Source organism: Nannobrachium achirus (assembly GCF_963921795.1).
Source record: "Nannobrachium achirus genome assembly, chromosome: 2".
NCBI classification, from domain to species: domain Eukaryota; kingdom Metazoa; phylum Chordata; class Actinopteri; order Myctophiformes; family Myctophidae; genus Nannobrachium; species Nannobrachium achirus.
Window position 1 is genome coordinate 20,431,359 of NC_137811.1, and position 19,341 is coordinate 20,450,699.

A 19,341-nucleotide genomic window follows, 5' to 3' on the forward strand; every position below is an offset into this window, starting at 1 on the left:
TCATAGGTTCCCAGGGGGGGAGGTAGCGGTCGTCACCTGCTTGAGCTGTGTGTCCGTGAGCATCTGAACCACGCAGGGCTCAGCGGCCACCTGTACCTGCCCCGATGGAGCTTTTCCGAATTGACCGGTGCCCTGCGGCCGGTCTACTCCTCCTCCCCCCCCTGCCAGCTGCCCCACCTGACCCAGACGAGGGTCCGAGTCCAGCTCGTAGCGGTAGTAGTACCCCTCCAGCACGTCCTGGCACGCGTCTCTCATCTCCACTATCCACTTCTTCATGCCGTGGCGGTTCAGGTAGAGCACCAGGATGAACACCATGCCCACGAAGCCCAGCACCAGCCCCAGGAACACGTAGGACGTCTGCAGGGAGAGCTCGTCCAGCTCCCCTCCCCCTCCCGGGTGGTGGTGCGGGGGAGCCTCGCACCCGATGGCCACCATGCCGAGCCCCCGCACCTGCGCGCCCTCCAGCGCCTTGGGCGTCGCGCACCTCACGCGCTCCACGTCCGCCACCACCTGCTGCGCCCCCTGCGAGGAGGAGGAGAAGGAGCCGTTGAGCCAGGCCACAAAGTCGCGGATCTGGCAGGAGCAGTCGTAGGCGTTGCGCGCCAGCAGGACGCGGGAGGAGCCCGCCGCCAGCGGCCGGCCCAGCTCGCGCAGCGTGCCGGCATCGAACGTCCGGAAGGCGTTGCCCGTCAAGTCCAGCACCTCCAGGCGGCCCACGCCGGCGAAGGTGCCGTCGTAGATGCCCGCCAGGGAGTTGTCGGCCAGCAGCAGCTGGCGCAGGCTGGGCAGGTGGGAGAACATGCCGGGAGGCAGGAACACCAGGCCGTTGCCGGAGAGGTCCAGGCGGAGGAGGGCGCGGAGGCCGCCCCAGCGCAGCGCCGTGGTCAGGTCCGTCAGCGAGGTGGCGTTGTGCAGCGCGCGGCTCAGGTTGAGCTCCTGGAGGGGGCCGCCGGGGATGCTGAGCGCCGCCGGGTGGATCAGCGCCAGGCGGTTGGAGCTCAGGTCCAGCAGGCGCAGGCTGGTCAGGGCGGAGAAGGTCTGGGACATCACCTCTGTGATGCTGAGGAGGAGGAGGAGATGGGTGGACACGTAAAGGTCTAACACTATAAACAACTTATATGCTCTATTATTAGAGTATATCAGAGCAGAGGTCGTCACATCACCGCTGTGATCCTGATGGAGGAGGAGATGGCATGATGACACTGTGAGGCAGAGGGTTTAAATTTTTATAGGTCAGTGTTTCCTTTTGTTTTTAATTGTTATTTCAAAAGATAAAAACAAAATTAAAGGGATATTTCACTTTCAAAAAAACTTTTGGTAATTTTATCATCTAATCAGGCTTTTATGAATACCCTAAACAGTTTTTAATTAGCTTTATTGAATATTTAGATATTTGATGTAAATGTTACCAGGCCCAGGGCCTCTCCCCACACACACCCATTGTAACTTCAAACTTCAATTTAACCATGAGAGATTCATTAAAATCACCCATTATTTTTTTGGGTGACTGATTTATTTTTAATAATTTTTTTTTTCCCCAAATAATTATTAAAAATAAATGAAAAAAGTTAGAGAAAAAACACAACCTGCTCACGTATTAGGACGGTAGTATGAGTCACCAGAAAGAATAACGGTTATTTTTAATGAATCTATCATGGTTAAAATGAAGTTTGAAGTTACAATGGGTGTGTATGTGGAGAGAGGCCCTTCCACTGCTCCCTGTTGAAAGTGGAATATCCCTTTAAAACAGATTTTCAAAAACATCACAAAAAAATAAGAAAATCACAATTTCTCATGAATTAAAAACAAATTCAAATGTTTTTCAGAAGAATTTTATAAAAATGTAAAAAAGAAAATCCATTAATTAGAGACTGTTAAATAGTAGTGAAATTAGCAGATCTTCAAGCTCACAAACAAAGACATGAGCTCAAAGATGTAGGGAAGGTTTAGCAGTGCTAAAGGATTTGGGAAGCACTGCTGTTAAGGTCTAACCTTATCCGTACAACACTATTAAACACGTAGCCGTTCGTTCTATCGCTCAATCTGCAGATGTGTCTGCCACTGATCTCTGTAACCACAGACTGTTTGAACACATCATTGATGAATGCCCTTCAAATCAAACCCCATGGAGTCATTGAACTGGATGACGATACCACCTCTTGGCTGATGTCCCAATTCCCAATTTAGTCCTAGACAAACAAAACATGTATGCTCTTTCATTAGAGTAGAGAAACCTCTTATTTACATATTTACAACTTTTTTTTTTCTTCTTTTTTAGCTTGTAGATCTGCTACTTTTGCTATTTTTGGAATCCTGAAAAGTAACGGTTTTGGATATAACGAGGTTTCCACCCCACAGAGACGATAATCGGGAGACAAATTTTAGAAGGCAATCGTAGCGTATCAGGAGGGAATATGGGAAATGGGACAGATCCATGTTGATGACATGACTGTAGACATACTGTGTACCGCTTTGTGAGATATTTGGGCAAAATCAGTAGGAGCAGTGTCCAAAAATGTGTTATGCAAAAATCTGCCTCATGGTGGCGCTGGAAGAGGGCCATGTGAGAAATCAGGGCTGGAGGTTGTGGTTTGCCAGCCAAGGAGTGTGTGTGCAAAGTTTGGCATGGATAGGGGCAACGGTGCCGGAGATAAGAGTAGGGCCAAAAGTGTGACGTGACGTGGCGTGGCGTGGCGTGATGTGACGTGACGTGACGTGACGGACAGACAGTCTGACGGACAGCCGGTGAGCTTTTCATAGTAACGTGCGACCTGCCGGTCGCAATTAGAGGCTGCAGTTTGTTGGAAGACAAATGCCTAAAATAGCAGATCTATATGTTGGTGAGATTGCAGATGTGCAATTTCAATTTAAAGGAATGTTCATTTTTGTCTATAATAATGACATGCCCAAAACAAGGCTGCCACATTCAAAGTGTTTAATATTACTCTGTTTGGATCATAGACAAAAGTAAAAACAGCAGCAAAAAATATTATATATATTTTGTAATATCTATCTTATCTTATAATTATTAACACAACCTCCGGGTTCACATCCACAGAAACTCATTTATGACCGGTTTATTCAGATACGCAGCTCAGGGAAGCCACACGCTCACATATGCTCCCAATATGTTCTAAACCAGTAAGAGATCTTTTGATCAAATGGTCCATTTGGTTTTACACTCTCAAGAGTTCAATTATTGTTATACATCTGCATAATATTACTTAATTTTCCACAAGTCTACACAATAGAGAATCAAGATCTTTTATTTCTTTTTTGGTCAACGTTTGCCTGTCATCTCTCCTATGGTACCAACATCAATACAGCATGGAATTGTGGACAAAATCTTATCAAACGATAACACAATATTAAAAGTTTGAGGGCATTTGAGTCCGCAACTGAAATGCCAAATACATAATGGACCTTGATATGAAAAGGATTGAAAACCACGTTCTAAATCACCATAACATTGTGTGATGTAGGGCTATCACAATTAATACATAATCGCCAAATCGCAATTATTTGAGGTAATCGCAACTATTTTGCATAATCGTCATAATCGTTTCCATGTTGAAAAATGGTCATATATTTTCAAACATTTAAAAAAATAGTGGAAATAGCAGATCTACAAGCTCACAACGCGTCGCACCGCGACGCGTTGTGTGCTTGTAGATCGGCTATTTCCACTATCAATGTTCTTTTTCCAAGTATAAAGTTGTCAAATATGCAAGTAATTTCTCTGTATATTTAGGTTATTTGTCATGTCTGCCATGTGCAACTTCAAAGCCTAAAAGCCAAACAGGAATGTAGTTGACAGAAACACAATTAAATCGTTAATCGCAATTATTTGAGTGACAATTAATCGTCATTTAAAATATCATAATCGTGACAGCCCTAGTGAGATGATCAGCATGGAATTGTGGACAAAATCTTATCAAACGATAACAAAAATATTAAAAGTTTGGGGCATTTGGGGCGCCCGGTGGCCTACTGGTCTAAGCGCATACCATATAGGCATTGATGCCTGGCGGCGTCGCCGGTTCGATTCCCGATCCGGACGACCTTTGCCGCATGTCTCTCCCCATCTCTCCCCCCGTTTCCTGTCAGTCTACTGTACTATCCAATAAAGGCATAAAAGCCCAAAAACAAATCTTAAAAAAAAAAAGGTTTGGGGCATTTGAGTCCGCAACTCAAATGCCAAATAAATAATGGACCTTGATATGAAAAGGATTAAAAAAACCACTGTTCTAAATCACCATAACATTGTGTGATGATCAAGTAACACATGCTTTTTCCTCACCCGTTATCGCTCAGGATGACGTTGGTGACGTTGTCCAGGTCGGCGAAGGACTCGGGTTCGAGCCTGAAGATGTCGTTCCCCGTGATGACCAGGGTCCTGGCGTGTCCCGGGATGCCGTGGGGGACGGTGCGGAGCTCCCCGGACAGACACTTCACCGTGCGCGTGGAGGCGAAACACTCACAGCCCCGGGGGCACTCCAAGCCCCGGCAGCACGGCACACTAAACAACACCACCCCCAAAACCATGCTAACTGCAAAAAGACACATAGTCTGTTCTATAAACTGTAGCCTGTGACAGCAAAAGGTAAAAAAAAACAATCCTTGGAGGGAAAAAAGTACCTAAAAAACACCACCAGAATAGGTTTTAACACAGAGAAAGTCAAGGTTCCGTGCAACTAAAACAAACACATTTCAAATGTCTTTTTTAAGACTGTATTTTCTTCTAAAAGATACAAAAACTGCTTTTTTCCCCCCCTCGTCTAATCTCCGATGCTAAACTAAGCCACTGAGAGGGCTAATAGAGTCCTCCCATCATCTGCCCTACTGTGAGAATAAAGGTTACAGTATAAACCGATGGTAGTTCATCACACAGAGTCTCCTGAAGGAATAGGTGTGTGTGTGTTTCTCTCTCTCTCTTAAAGCGACAGAACACCACTAATACAGCTATATAAAGTGGTTGTCCCGAACGGTGTGCTTTGGGATTTGAGGTGATAATGATTACATTATCGCCGCAATACATCTATTGCTGTGGGGTGCATGGAAAAACCTCCTTATGTCCAAACCAGTTATTTTTCGGAATATGGAACTAAAACCTTCAGACCTAATGAAAACAGCAGATCTACAAGCTCACAATTCACCCTTTGTTAGCCTTCTGGTTGGTCCCTGACTGACCAACCAGCAGGCTCTATCTGACTTGTCCCGCCCTGGTTCCGCCTTTTTTATGTTGAATTTGCTAAAACATAATTTTTTGAGAAATAAAAACATTTAAAAACATGCTGTCACTATACTGCCACTGAGCAGCTCCATTTCACTGAAACCAAGTTTAAAATTAGAATTGAACACACAGAATAACAATACGAAGCAACGGAATTAAAATGGTAGTGGATGGAGTGTCCCACCGAATGTCCCACCAAGACACAGCAACCAATGGGTGTGAAGAGGGGCGGGACAACGGGCGGGACTTGACAAAGGGTGAATTGCGAGCGTGTGGAACGGCTTTTTTTCTCTCATCTGACGCAGTATGACCTTAAATGACGAAAACATCAACATAAAGAGTAGTATTTGGAGATACAAGTGTCAGCGACGATACGCAACTCTACAAAAAAAAAGAATTATGTTTTCATTTACTACGCTGTATCAGCACTAAATAATTCCCAACAGGGACGTGCAGAGAATGTTAGAGAGGCAGGGGCTGACATTTCTAAAAGGGCCTTTGGTGGAAATATCCAAAATAGCAGACCTCCAAGCTCACAACGCGTCGCAGCGCAACGTGTCTATGTGTGCACGTGCCTGATTCCCAAAACAGATGCCCACGTCTGTACTAGTCTACTTGCCAGCCCATAGAGCCCCATTGTGAACCCGGACATATTGAGTACAGTAAGGTTTTATGTTAGAAATGTTGAGTATGGGTCCCCAGCATGTAGAAACTGCCGGATGCTAACTTGCATATGTTGAGCAATTTTCATAATTTGCATAATTCTATTTATTTAGCATAATCCCCCATAATAATGGATAATATGTCAAAAACTGATTGGCCGATTTGAACAATATTAGAGTGGTTTTGGGGGTTATTGAGGATGCTGAATCCATTTTCTAAATTCAAAATGGCCGTTTTAAACCGGAAATGGCCTTATACCAACTTAAAGTGGGTGATTTTGATACTTTTTTGTTGATTTTCCAGTTGGTATATGGCCATTTCCGGTTTAAAACGGCCATTTTGAATTTAGAAAATGTCAAAAATGGATTCAGCATCCTCAATAACCCCCAAAACCACTCTAATATTGTTCAAATTGGCCAATCAGTTTTTTGACATATTATCCATTATTATGGGGGATTATGCTAAATAAATCGAATTATGCAAATTATGAAAATTGCTCAACATATGCAAGTTAGCATCCGGTAGTTTCTACATGCTGGGGACCCATACTCAACATTTCTAACATAAAACCTTACTGTACTCAATATGCCAGGGTTCAGATTCTGGCAAGTGGACTATACCCTAAACAAACGAGTTTAAACCACGTTCAACCTGGCATCCCTATTTGGGGCAAAATAAGGAATGCCACACCACAGAAAGAAAAGCAAAAACAGTCTACAACAACAACAACAATCTACAAGCTCACAACGTGCTGTATCCCAATGCGGTGTGAGCTTGTAGATGGGCTGTTTTTGCTATGAATACAAGTGTGCCTTGAGATTTTGAATTGCCTCAGTGTGGCTCTGGCACAAAAGGTTTGAAAACGACTACAGCATTTACACACAGGCTCATTTACAGAGGCGTTTCCTTTATTTAGACAGTTGCCTAATAACACAGTCAAAGAAAGGCCTTTAGAGCAGGGGTCTTCCAACGTTTTTTCAGGCAGAGGGCCCCCTTAGCTGAGAGAGAGATGACGCAGGGACCCCAATTACATTATATATTGTATAAAATTGTGTCACAGATTAAACCTTTTTTTATTTTTTTGTGTCTGATTTGACCAATTAAACACTAAATACTAAAACACTAAATACTTAGTAAACTTGACCGTTGGCTCTGTACTGGGCTGAAAATAGCCCATCAATAGGACTGTCACGATTATGACATTTTACATGACGATTCATTTTCTCTCAAATAATTGCGATTAACGATTTAATTGTATTTTTGTCGATGGCAATTACATTTCTGTCTGGCTTTTAGGCTTAGAAGTTGCACATGGTAGACACATGACTTAAATATACAAAGAAATCACTGACATATTTGACAACTTTATACTTAAAAAATAATATTGATAGTTCCTATCAAACAAAGATTTGATACCCCCTCCCAACCCCACCCCCTGCCTGTAGTAACTCAGAGGACCCCTAGAGGGAATGTCATGAACACTGGTACACATTAATTGAAATGACAGTGTAATAAATACATAAAATAAATAAATAAATACTATTTCCTTGGGAGTAGATATCAAACACAATAAATATTGATAATTTAATATAACTTGCAATGTACATTATATAGCTTGATCCCACAGCATTCAGACTAAATGGCATTTGTGCCATGTATAAATTATATACAGTATACGGATATACCATTGAAGGCCAAGGTCGAAAGGAAGGGACAAACTTTGACTTATTGAATTGATATGGGTTACTCTGGCTTTGATATACCGTAGGCTCATATACAGATCCTTCTCGAAAAATTAGAATATTGTGTGAAAAAGCATTGCAGATGCCATAGCACCCCAAATCATAACTGACTTCGGAAACTTCCCACTGTTTTCAAACAACTCTGACTTCAGAAGGTTGACATTTGGCTATTATAAATCCTTGTTTTGAGTGGTTTCGTGTAATAGTGTAATATTTTGAAATATGGACTTTTGAAATTCATGAGATGTATGCCATGAAAAATTCAAAGTTTTAACAAAAAAAGGGTTGGAATAATTCACTGAATGTCAAATGTATCTACTAGAATATATGAAAGTTTCAAGAAATATATGACAGTTTCAAGAAAATGTAATTTTACACAATATTCAAATTTTTCGAGAAGGATCTATATATGAGCACGTACCTCATGTACCCCAGTAATCATCAAGGCAAAAATATCATAGTTACAACTACTGTGAGGTTAGGATTACAAGCATACGCACGACAAGATAATCACATTCATCTGCTTTTTTGAGCAAGAAATAATGCTTTTGACGACAAAGTGATGCAAAACTATTGTACCGAGGATGTCTTCTTTGTATATGTAAAAAAAGAAAAGAAAAATGTATTTCTGGTAATACGGAAACATTGGTACTGCAGCTGTCCACATTGTATGTAGACGTTTGTATTTTATTATTATTTTAATGTTTAATGCTGCTACAATGTCCGGGAAACTGAAACAAAACATATTCTTTACTCACTAATGTACAGAATTAGACGAGGTGTGCATCTGCACTGGCCTCACGATTCAATTCTATGATGCATTTTGATGCATCTCGTTCTCAATGCGTCTCACTTTTCTGTATTACTGCACAACATGGCCAGTATTTCATCAGTTAATACAATTCGTCAGCTACATATTGTACACTTTTTTATTTAGAAAATGCTGTGATGTATGTATCATCACATATCACTCTCCTTGACATAAATGTCTTATCATTCCATTAAAAAAAAAAAAGTTCAAAGCTTTGCGCATGTCAACGCAATACTGCTCCCGAAAATAATTTTAACTTTACAACTTCAATTTCTGGCCTCCGTTGGACAATATACAATAAATAAACAGCGAAAATCGATTATGTCACGTCGCTGGATCGACGTAGAATCGTGCACGGACGAATTTGCGATGTATTGTAGAATATTTTTTTTCTCCACACCACTCCGTTTCAAAGTAGAGAATGTTATTTAGATAGCATTGTTGTTTAGACGGATGCTAGGTTACGTTTACGGTTGGTATACTAGTCTCACCCTACCAACAAGGTTCTCTCTGCTCTCTATTTATGTGATTATTTACCTTCTTTATTGACTACAGTTCAATAAACACTAGATAAAAGCGTTTGCTAAATGCCTAAATTGGTGGAACAATGTTGGCACAGCTGTCGTTTTCCCTTAAAAGCCATAAGTGTTATTTGTTAGAAGCTAGGTAGCTTATTTGGGTTTATTTGGGTTCATTAATGAACACATTACAATACTAACAACGCCATGACGAAAGTAGTTTACCCCAATGTCTTCACTCAAAATGTACCGTATCCCGGTCCGATTCGTTAACGGCTCCTTAAAACCATTCCTACAGGGGCTTCCAAATGGGCCCTAACGGGTCTGTAAAGGGCAATTCGCACTGAGCACACTATACAGTAACTGTAACCATAACTATAATTGTTCACCGTTGTACCTGGTTTTATAGTTGGTGTGAACTCTGCCATCCATTTGACCCGAAGACTTTTAAAAGTATATTTTAGTTATAGTTATGGTGCTCAGTGTGAATGGCCCTTAACTCCTGAGAGTATACAAACGCTTGAAATAAAATGTTGAGAACCATCTTCTGTATTATAAATGTATATTAGACGAGAAGTCCACGTACCACCAGCCCTGACAGTGTGATGAAAAACCAGTTACAGGAAACGCTTCCAAATGGGATGATGGTTGATGGAACCGGTTCCATGGTTCCACAAAGTCGGATCCGGTTCCCTCCGGTTCCACCACCGGATCCCAACCCTACAGTCTTAGAGCAGCACGACGACCCAACCTGTTGGGTTCAGCAGACGGACGGTTCCATGAGGAGACCATGGGTTAGAGGAGGAGAGGTCTCATCCTCTGGACAGACACTCCCCTCGACCTCTGTGTCCTTGATGATGATGAGGAGGAAGAGGATTACTGGAGGTTGAAGGTTAGGATGAAGGTGGTGAGGACTCCAGTGAGCATGAAAAAGGGGAGCCAGGTCTTCAGGAAGGCAGCGCAGCTGTGAACGACAAAGAGAGAGTTCGATGTTAGAATCACGTTTGAAAACTCACTTGTACTCCTTGGCTGTTCGAACATCCCAGACTGAGTTGCTGTTTCCACTAGGCAAAGGCAATTTAAGCAATGGACGGCTACGGCAGAAGGCAACGGTAACCAGCCGTCTCTACAACGCCAGAAGCTCCCTTTCCATGTTGTGGCTACTTCTGCTGTATAGACGCGTCTCCATGGGAACCAAAGAGTTCAGTAAAAGGGGTGGGAACCCGTCGCGACGGCTGTTTGCTTAACGATTTGGACCGCAACAGCGATTGCGTCATAGCAGGCGTAGTTCCGCCTCGCGTCGCGGTTGTAGAAACAGGCTACTTAAATTCCCTAATGTGTCTATATTTGCACCCTCTGTGTTTTTGTCCTCTCTTTGTTTATTGTGTATCGTTTGCTCTTGGTATTTTAGTATATTTTATTTACTGAGTGCACAGCACTTTGGCTGCTGTACTGTTGTTTTAAATGTGCTCTATAAATAAAGTGGATTGGATTGGAATTGATTGACCTGATTAGGATTTAATAAACAGCTTTGACATAGAGACATGAGAAAAACCCAGAGGAAAGCACTTATAACTTATAAGCATTAAAAACCCATTTAGGCCTAGAATTATTGAATGCTTTAGCAATTGAAAAATAGCAGATATACAAGCTCACTGAGAGTTTGTAGATCTGCTATTTTTGAAAAAGTCGTGAAAATGTGTGCAAATCTTTGAATATATGTATTTTTAAAGCGAACGTTTGTAACTTAAATTTTGCTTCTGGGTGGTCCCTGGAACTAGATATTTTGAGATGGGGGTCCGTGGCCAAATAAATATCATTTTGGGGGTCCTTCACATGAAAAGGTTTGAGAACCACTGACATAGTAGTCTCTCAAGAACAGACTAAGTGAGCTCCAGTTAAGTGAAAAGGACCTTTTCTTTGACGATGGCTGGCCAGATTGCTGACATAGAAACATAGGTTTTTAAAAAAAACCTTAGAAGGATTCAAAAGACACTTATAGAATCGGGACAACATTCTAATTTTCACGATTTTTCAAAAATAGCAGATCTACAAGCTCGCAGTGCGGCACTCGGTGCCGCGCTGTGAGCTTGTATATCTGCTATTTTTCAATAGTTAAAGCATAAAATAATGATACACAATAATGTGTACCCGTTCTAAATGGGCAGAATGAAATCATTACAAGCTACAGTTTGTGTTTGTGAGTAGAGATGGTGCTGGGTAGAGAGAGAGAGAGAGAGAGAGAGAGAGAGAGAGAGGGGGCGATAGCAGCAGATGAAGGGCTAAAAACATTCTCCTCTTCAATTCCCAGCACATTTATCATGTACTTTAGGACAGCCAAGGTCACATGGAGTCTGTTTAGTTCTCCCATGGTCCAGTCTGTCTCTCCTCTCTCGCTCCCCTAGAGGACCCCCCCCCCCCACCCCCCAACCCGCTCTGGATGTCCTATACCGTCCTCTCCACACCAGTGTTCATGACGAAAACTAATACCCATTATTTAGGCCTGAACACATTATTATGCAATATTTTATGCTTTAAATATAAAAAAAATAGCAGATATACAAGCTCACAGCACGAGCTTGTAGATCTGCTATTTTTGAAAAATCTTGAAAATGTGAGCAAATCATTGAATATTTTGACCCGATTCTATAAGTGTCTTCTAAATCCTTCTAAGGTTGTTTTTTTTTGTCAGTGGTTCTCAAAATGTTTCATGCTGAGGACCCCCAAAATTACATGTATTTGGCCACGGACCCCCATCTCAAAATGTGTTGTTCCAGGGACCCCCCCCCCATCTCATAATATTGTATCAGGGACCCCCCAGAAGCAAATATTTGAGTTACAAATGTTCACTTTCAAAAAGATATATTCAAAGACTTTCCAAAAAAAAAAGAAAAGTACTAGTCAAGAAAAGATTCAGCAGAACTAAGACAAGTCATACACATTTTTATGCTTGGCTTGCTGCACTCGGGTGTCTACAAGCTCACAGCATGTCACAGCGTAGCTTGTACTGTAGGTAGATCTGCTATTTTCAGCATGTAACCATCAGCCATTACGACGCCAATCAAGGCCTGCCAAAACGATTCTTTGTCGACAAAATCAAGGGTAGATTCAGTCGACTAAAACATTATGATATTTAGTAGAAAAAAAGAAAAGAAAAAAAGACTGAATCAAAAGTCAAAATCAGCTGTAAAAACAATTAGCGCCAGCTCCAGCCGTCCTGCTGGTCTTTGCCCAGCAGAGGGCGCCCCAGTGGAGAGGTGACCTCCAGCAGTGACTCTTGGAGGGGGGAACACATGTGTCAGTGATGAATTACGGTGCGTGGCCCCCACCCCACCCCAACCCCCCCAGGGACTACAATGCAGAGGCAGCACAACGTGCGACAGCTACAGTGTTCTCTATGTGGGTCAACAAAGACTAATGAGGGGGTTTCTCTGTGCCAGATGCCCACTACAGGCATCCAGCTGTGGAGCTACTGGGCAAGGAGGATGCCCACTACAGGCGTCCAGCTGTGGAGATACTGGATAGGACCAGTGGAGCTTTGTGCCATGAGTGTAAACTGCACAGTTCAATGATGTAATGAGGCTTTTACTCCAGTGTGCTGCCTGCTACCAATAATTCCCCTAGTTTGGTACAATCGTTGTTTCTTTTGGTATAATAATCGTTTGGTATGTACAATCTTTTATTCTAACTTGAGACTAAACTAACTTTTTCGCATTATGTGGGGAACACAAACAGCGCATCAACAACACCAATCGGAACATGATTCTTTGTATTCCTTTTTTCCTCCCGAGTGGAAAAGGTTGGTGAGGCGAGGACGCAATTTTGGTGTCCGTAGGAGATGCCTTGTTGGCCGCAGCTTGTGATTGGCTGAACCTGGGTGTAGGGAGTGCTCCACTGTGTTCACTTGGACCGCGCGGAGGTGCCGAAAGTCGGGGTGACGAATATTTACGATTCTGGGACATAACTCGGATGGCGCTGAGTCGGCTCAAGCGGACCTCGCAACGCTCGACACGGCGACTCGCTCGTTTTAGCTCGCTTGGCGTTGTCTCGCATGGCTCAAGTCCGCTTCATACAGCGCGCCTCTGTCGTCGACTCGTCGCCACTGAAAACAACGAGCGCTCCTTTACAAGGCATCTCCTACGGATACAATAATAGCATACCTGACGTGTTGTCCATGGAGCAGAGCCAGCGCACACAGGTTGACCATGTTCCAGGAGGAACTGTTGTCGTAGCACATCAGGTTGAGGGCCATGGCCACATGGGAGTGGCAGTTATCACAGCACAGGTTGTGCTGAAAGAAAACAACACGGAAATAAAAAGGGATTCAGTATTTTCTGGAGAAAAGATTCAAGAAAATCATTGAACATCTAGGGCTGTCACAATTATTACATAATCGTCTAATCGTGATTATTTGACATAATCATGATTATTTTTCACAATCGTCATAATCGTTTCCATGTAAAAAATTGTGGAAATAGCAGATCTACAAGCTCACGTGTCGCATCGTGAGCTTGTAGATCGGCTATTTCCACTATCAATGTTCTTTTTTAAGTATGAAGTTGTCAAATATGTCAGTAATTTCTTTGTATATATAGGTTATGTGTCATATCTACCATGTGCAACTTCAAAGCCTAAAAGCCAAACAGAAATGTAATTGTCAACAACAAAAACACAATTAAATGGTTAATCGCAATTATTTGAGAGAAAATGTATCGTCATGTAAAATGTCATTATCGTGACAGCCCTATGAACATCTAAAAAAAAAAACAATTGTGGGTATTTGATTCGTATCATATCAGTGCTTCCCAAACTCTGTCCCATTCTACAAATGCCTCTACAAAATGAACCAGTAGTTCTAACACTTTCACAGACCTTTAAGGGTTCATTTTTGGTACCCAAGTTGCCAAGAATACAGCCGGGGACAACCATTGGTCTAGATATCATTGAATCTACAACAATGTGGGTATTTGTGTGGACATCTTTCTGGTTCATGGGATATGGTCATATCATCATTATTAATTATGATTATTAATTACTATTATACCGGTCTGCATTTGTACTCCTCAGAAGCATCGTGCACGGCTTTGTCCCACGTTGCAGGCCCGTTGCCACACACCTTGTCCACGTCCAGTTTCCAATACCTACGGTGCAAAAAGAACTGTTTATTTATTACACCATAATCTTTATTCATACCATGTTGTTGTAACACCAACAACGTATCTAAAAAAAGGAACCTCATTATGAACTTACTTTGTTGGTCTACCGAAGCCCATGTTATCTTCCTGGAAAAAAAAGAAGAAAAAAAAAAAACATTTGTGAAAAATTACTTCCACATAGCTTTACAATTTAAAACTTAGGCATTTAGCAGACACTCTAAGGCCCTGTCCAGACGACAACGTATTTTTAATCCCCGGGGAGGTAAAGCCACGAACGCCCATGGGTGTCCACATGCAGACGCATGCAAACGGAGGACTAGCCGAATAGATTCCAAAACTCCGGCTGCAGTGCATTTTTGTTACCCGGGCGTATTTCTTTTGCCTTGTGGACACCGTAAACGGAGAAGTTCTTTGCTTGCTTACGTCACCTCCTCCTTGCTATGAGAGAATCCCGTGGCGTGGTGGTCTCTGTAGAATGTCCATATTTATGAGTACATTCACGACATGGAGCCCTAATGAATGATTGTTTTAATGATATTTGTTACTCATGTCAAGTGTCATCTTCATAGATGGTGGTCACTCACTGGTCAGCCACGAACTCACAGTTGCAAAAGATACCAGTTATGTTCTGAATGTCTCACATAGCTTTCCATCGGCTCAATAAGCCGGATCGATAAGGTGCTCATTATCAATAACGAGATACAGCCCTACTGCCCTAGTCTTGTTAACGCTGACGCGACGCGCCTGCCTCTTCTCTTTGTCAAAGTTTGGATATCAAATGCCAATATTAAATGATTTCAAGCATAATGGAGACATACGCACGCATGCAGGGATTATTCCAGCACAGTCACCAGTTGTCTGACGCTTTGAAGGTGAGAATATGTTGGTTATTCACGGCATGTGCTGCCTTTTAAATTATTTCCACGATCAGCACAAGCTCGCTCTCTCTCTCTCTCTCTCTCTCTCTCTCTGATTGATAGAGTTACATTCGTTTAATGCTGAGAGAGAGAGAGAGCGCACCACTCTCGACGATTCCTCTCCCGTGCTCTAGAAATAGTTAGCGAATTTATATTAAATGAAAGTTTAAATAGCAATTGTGCATGTTAAAGTGTGAAGATTGTGAAACTTGGACGATGCATAGCCCCTAGAGGGTCGGAGTGGAGAGATGCACCCCCTATAGATAGATAGCTGCTGCAATGATGGGAGCAGAGGGACGCGGCCACCGGCTTCGGTGACGCACAGACAGGGATTTATAGCGTTTTGATAATACCGTGTGGACACACATTTTTTTTTACACGGGCCCGTGTGGAGGCGTAGAGGTTTCCCCGGGGATTAAAAATCCGTTGTCGTCTGGACAGGGCCTTAATCCAGAGCGATTTACAATAAGCAAGGACAGCACAAGGTAATACATCAAATTCAAAAGCATAGAAATAGTCATCTAAAAACATAGGTAGACCAAGAACCTATTGTCAGTCTATAGTCGTGCTAATCAGTCTAAAAGCACCAAATGTTGCACAGATGTAGCACAAAAAACATTCCTTGGGCTAAAAACGGCCCCAGAGAACGATGAAAAGGTTTTGTGGGCGTTTTCTGGGGCCATTTGTAGCCCAAGGAATGTTTTTTTGCAAAACAAATGCTTGCAATGGATTCAGCATCATGACAAACCCCTAGTTAGACCCCTCACATCCTACTTAAATACCCAGAAAAAAAGTTTTTCTGGGTATTTTCCTCCTGTATAGAAAGTCGATGGGAGCCCAACTTGATTTGGCCGCTGTGGCGACCCCGACGGTCGCCGACTCGGGCGCCCTAGCTGAATCATTAGAGCAGCCCTGGGCTACATCTGTGCAAAATCTGGCGCGTTTAGACGGATTAGCACGAAATTACCATTCTATCTCCCTATGGTTCCCGACTACTAACAGTAGAATAACCAAATTAAAAAATAAAATAAAGTGTTAGGATTAGGGCAGGGTGTGCCTAATTTATACTTTACTGAGCGCCCCGATTCTCAACCTCCCCAATTTGATATACATTAGATTAGCCCACAGACCCTTATCTTTGATTAAGATTTCTATCTCTCCAGACTGAATTGCTTTATCGTTTAAGTGCTGCATGAAACTCTGCTCCAAACGTTATTTTTATTCCCAAAAATATATTGTGCAATTTCAAGGTGGAAATGGAGAATATCTTACAATAACAGCAAACCTATTTCAGTGGTGCCATTACAGTAATTCCTGCTCTTACTCTTATCGATACAATGTAGGCCTGTCCTCTAAAAATCGACGCGTCGTTTTAAGCCCCCGGAATCGACGCCAATTGTTTGAGTCGAGCCGTCAAAAATATATAATTTTTTTATCACACCAGTATACTGTGGTGCGGTATGAGAGCGCTGGACTGTGACTGTCATGTAATTCTTATTGAGTCCATACTTCCTACTACTTGTAAACTAGACTTAAAAATAAAATCAGTTCACGTGACTTGAAAGTTGCCATGATCATATAACAGGGAGCTCTTATTTTGAAGTTAACCGCTTGGAAAGGAAATGCGTCGACGAGTTGTTATTCTACTTGAGAGCTGGCCAAAGAAGCAGCAGAGCCAGCGCGATGCGCTTTCACTTTCACTGCCGTGGGTGTGTGGTGGTTGGACTCAGGCTGAGGAATAGCGACGGGCGAACTGTTTTCTTTTTATTATCTCGCACCAGATCGGCAACATAGCTCTTTTGATACAGCAGCGGTGCTCTGAGAAAATACAACTTGTGGAAATAATACACGACATGCTGTCAAAGAGATGCATTATTCTCTCCTCCGTTGTTCTACTCTGCTCCACAATTCACAATTACGCACGGCAAATTACGCACGCAATCTTATCGTCATTAATGTCCAGTGTCCACCGCTATCATGTCTCAATATGCACGGTAGTTCATGGATCTAATTCACTTTAAAGGCTTAAAACATATTGCTGTTTTATTGTATTACGTTGACGTGGTTTAAAAGCTTAAAGCACCACTTTTCTTTTCTTTCCTTTTTTTACATAAACGATTCGTCGACGCGTCGGATTAACCCCCGCGACTCGAATCGACTTGATAAATCCTGCGTCGAGGACAGCCCTAATACAATGAATAATACAGTTGGTTTTAAGCAGCCCCAAAACACTGGTGCACTCGAGACAAAACATTGTGATTATATGGTGTTCAAGGTGAAGTTGCAAAGGAGCAATGAAATGAGGCCGCTGGTGCTGATTGTTCCAATGATGTTACCACGGTTTCTCATTTCATGAACCAGTCATCTGATCTATTTTACCGTCACAAAAGTCCTCCATTTTGGAGCAATGCCTGCTGCTCCAACATTTGACCGATACGCACCAAGCGGTGCTGTTCAGAAGAAGCCTCCACCGCTCAGTTTACACAGATGTGATTTTTCAAAAAGAATCTTAGGATTTAGAAGACATTTTGTAGAATCGGCCTCAAGTCTTGCTGGGCTTTTAAAGTGAGCGCTCCATGGTTTTGATCAACCTGCATCTGTGAGGGATTATGTTGTTGAAATAAGATACTCACAGAGACAAAGTATGAGCCTGCAAAATCCCGTATGACACCCGAGGATGTGCATATACCCATGTGACCTATGAAAGGCAGCAGCCACCTGCAATGACACACACACACACACACACACACACACACACACACACACACTGATTGAATACTTCAATCTTTATTAACAGTTTGCAGCACAGGGAGTACAGTTCTAAAAGTCTGCTAAAGCATTAAACCCAAGAAAGCACCCATTGCGTATTCAATTCATTGAAACATCAAGTGACAGACAAATAATTATACAATACTATGCAAAAACTTAAATTCATATAAATGAGTAGTAACACACACACACACACACACACACACACACACACACACACACACACACACACACACACACACACACACACACACAGCAGTAAACAAACAATCCAAGCAGTACTGAACTCTTGAGAGTGTACAAATGGAACCAAAAGGACCTTACGCGTCCGTTTAGTTTCATTCACACTCTCAACTACATTGTGTACACTGTCAAGAGAAGGCAAAGCAAAGGAAAATAAAACTACAAAATGACATTTAGGATGCATAAAACAAAAGAGGTAAGACATGTTTAGGTACAGTTACAATGCAGAGGAGAAAAGAGAAAGAGAGAGAAAAAGGAGCACCCGATGTAGAGAAACGGTCTGATCTCTAATCAATAAATATAATGGTTAGACTATAATCTTATCTCACAGCATGTGTGCTGACTCATATGTTTGCAGAAGAGGAAGGGGTTTAACAGAAGAGTGGTCACCTCAACATTGTGAGCATCTCTATGTATACCCAGCCATTAGCCCTGAATACATGACTATCATATGTATATGATAGTCATGTATTCAGGGCTAACCCAGCCATAAACTCATAATACAACCTGATTTTGAACAAGACACAGATACAGTATAGTACACATTCATAGACCTGCATATAGATTATATAAGGATAATTAAATGTACTTATAGTTACTTTACACCACTGCACTGGCATTAACATCATGTATACTTTTCATCACTTAAGACCTTTAAAAAATTAGATAGATAGATAGATAGATAGATAGATAGATAGATAGATAGATAGATAGATAGATAGATAGATAGATAGATAGATAGATGCCCACTCTTCCTAAACAGGTTAGCAAGCTACATCCTTGCTAGCTATCTTATTACAGCTACAGAATCAAAAGATATCGACAGATATGTGTCCGCTACTCACGACAGAATGGGAATGGGCGTCCACACGATACAGTATGGATAGCGACAGTTCTTCTTGTCAACCTTATCAAAGGAGGAACCGTGATAATTCATCATGATGTCGATGTCTTCTGCCTCCGCCGCCATGACGGTCAGATGTTGACAGCGTGAGTCATGTGACACTGACGGAGTCACGGAGCTGGTATGTCTACGCAGAACTCTCTAGGGGTAACAGGAAAAGCCGACCTAAAACAAAGTCGACCCAAACTCGTTTCCCAACGGGTACGGGTCTATCTAATTTTTGCTTCTGGGGGTCCCTGGAACAAATTATTTTGCGTTGGTGGTCCGTGGCCAAATACATATCATTATGGGGGTCCTTGACATGACAAGGTTTGAGAAACAATGATAGCAACATACGTTTTTTTCAGGAAAACTGTTAGGATTTAAAATAATTTTTTAGAATGTG

The 19,341-nt window shown here is 42.2% G+C and overlaps 2 protein-coding genes across 2 annotated transcripts; both read right to left on the bottom strand.

Moving 5' to 3' along the window:
* On the bottom strand, positions 1–4,545 carry tpbg1a (trophoblast glycoprotein 1a; the record flags this gene model as incomplete). The annotated part of the gene is made up of 2 exons (XM_080740481.1): positions 1–1,060; positions 4,301–4,545. The coding sequence occupies 2 exons, from the start codon at positions 4,543–4,545 to the stop codon at positions 1–3; spliced, it is 1,305 nt and encodes a 434-aa protein (XP_080596607.1).
* Positions 4,546–7,448: 2,903 nt separating this feature from the next.
* Positions 7,449–19,026, bottom strand: LOC308294714 (transmembrane protein 222-like). The gene is made up of 6 exons (XM_080737512.1): positions 18,898–19,026; positions 17,674–17,758; positions 14,218–14,249; positions 14,012–14,108; positions 13,128–13,258; positions 7,449–9,931 (listed from the first exon to the last, which is right to left on the bottom strand). The coding sequence occupies exons 1-6, from the start codon at positions 19,020–19,022 to the stop codon at positions 9,844–9,846; spliced, it is 558 nt and encodes a 185-aa protein (XP_080593638.1). The 5' UTR covers positions 19,023–19,026; the 3' UTR covers positions 7,449–9,843.
* Positions 19,027–19,341: the final 315 nt, after the last annotated feature.

Bases quoted from the DNA above. Each gene is read 5' to 3' on its own strand.
- LOC308294714 (XM_080737512.1), bottom strand. From the start codon at position 19,022: ATGGCGGCGGAGGCAGAAGACATCGACATCATGATGAATTATCACGGT. The intron at 13,259-14,011 runs GTATAATAGTAA...GTTTTCTTTCAG, and splicing joins AGGAGTACAAATGCAGACCG to CACAACCTGTGCTGTGATAA. The intron at 9,932-13,127 runs GTATGCTATTAT...TGTCGTTCACAG, and splicing joins CTCCATGGACAACACGTCAG to CTGCGCTGCCTTCCTGAAGA.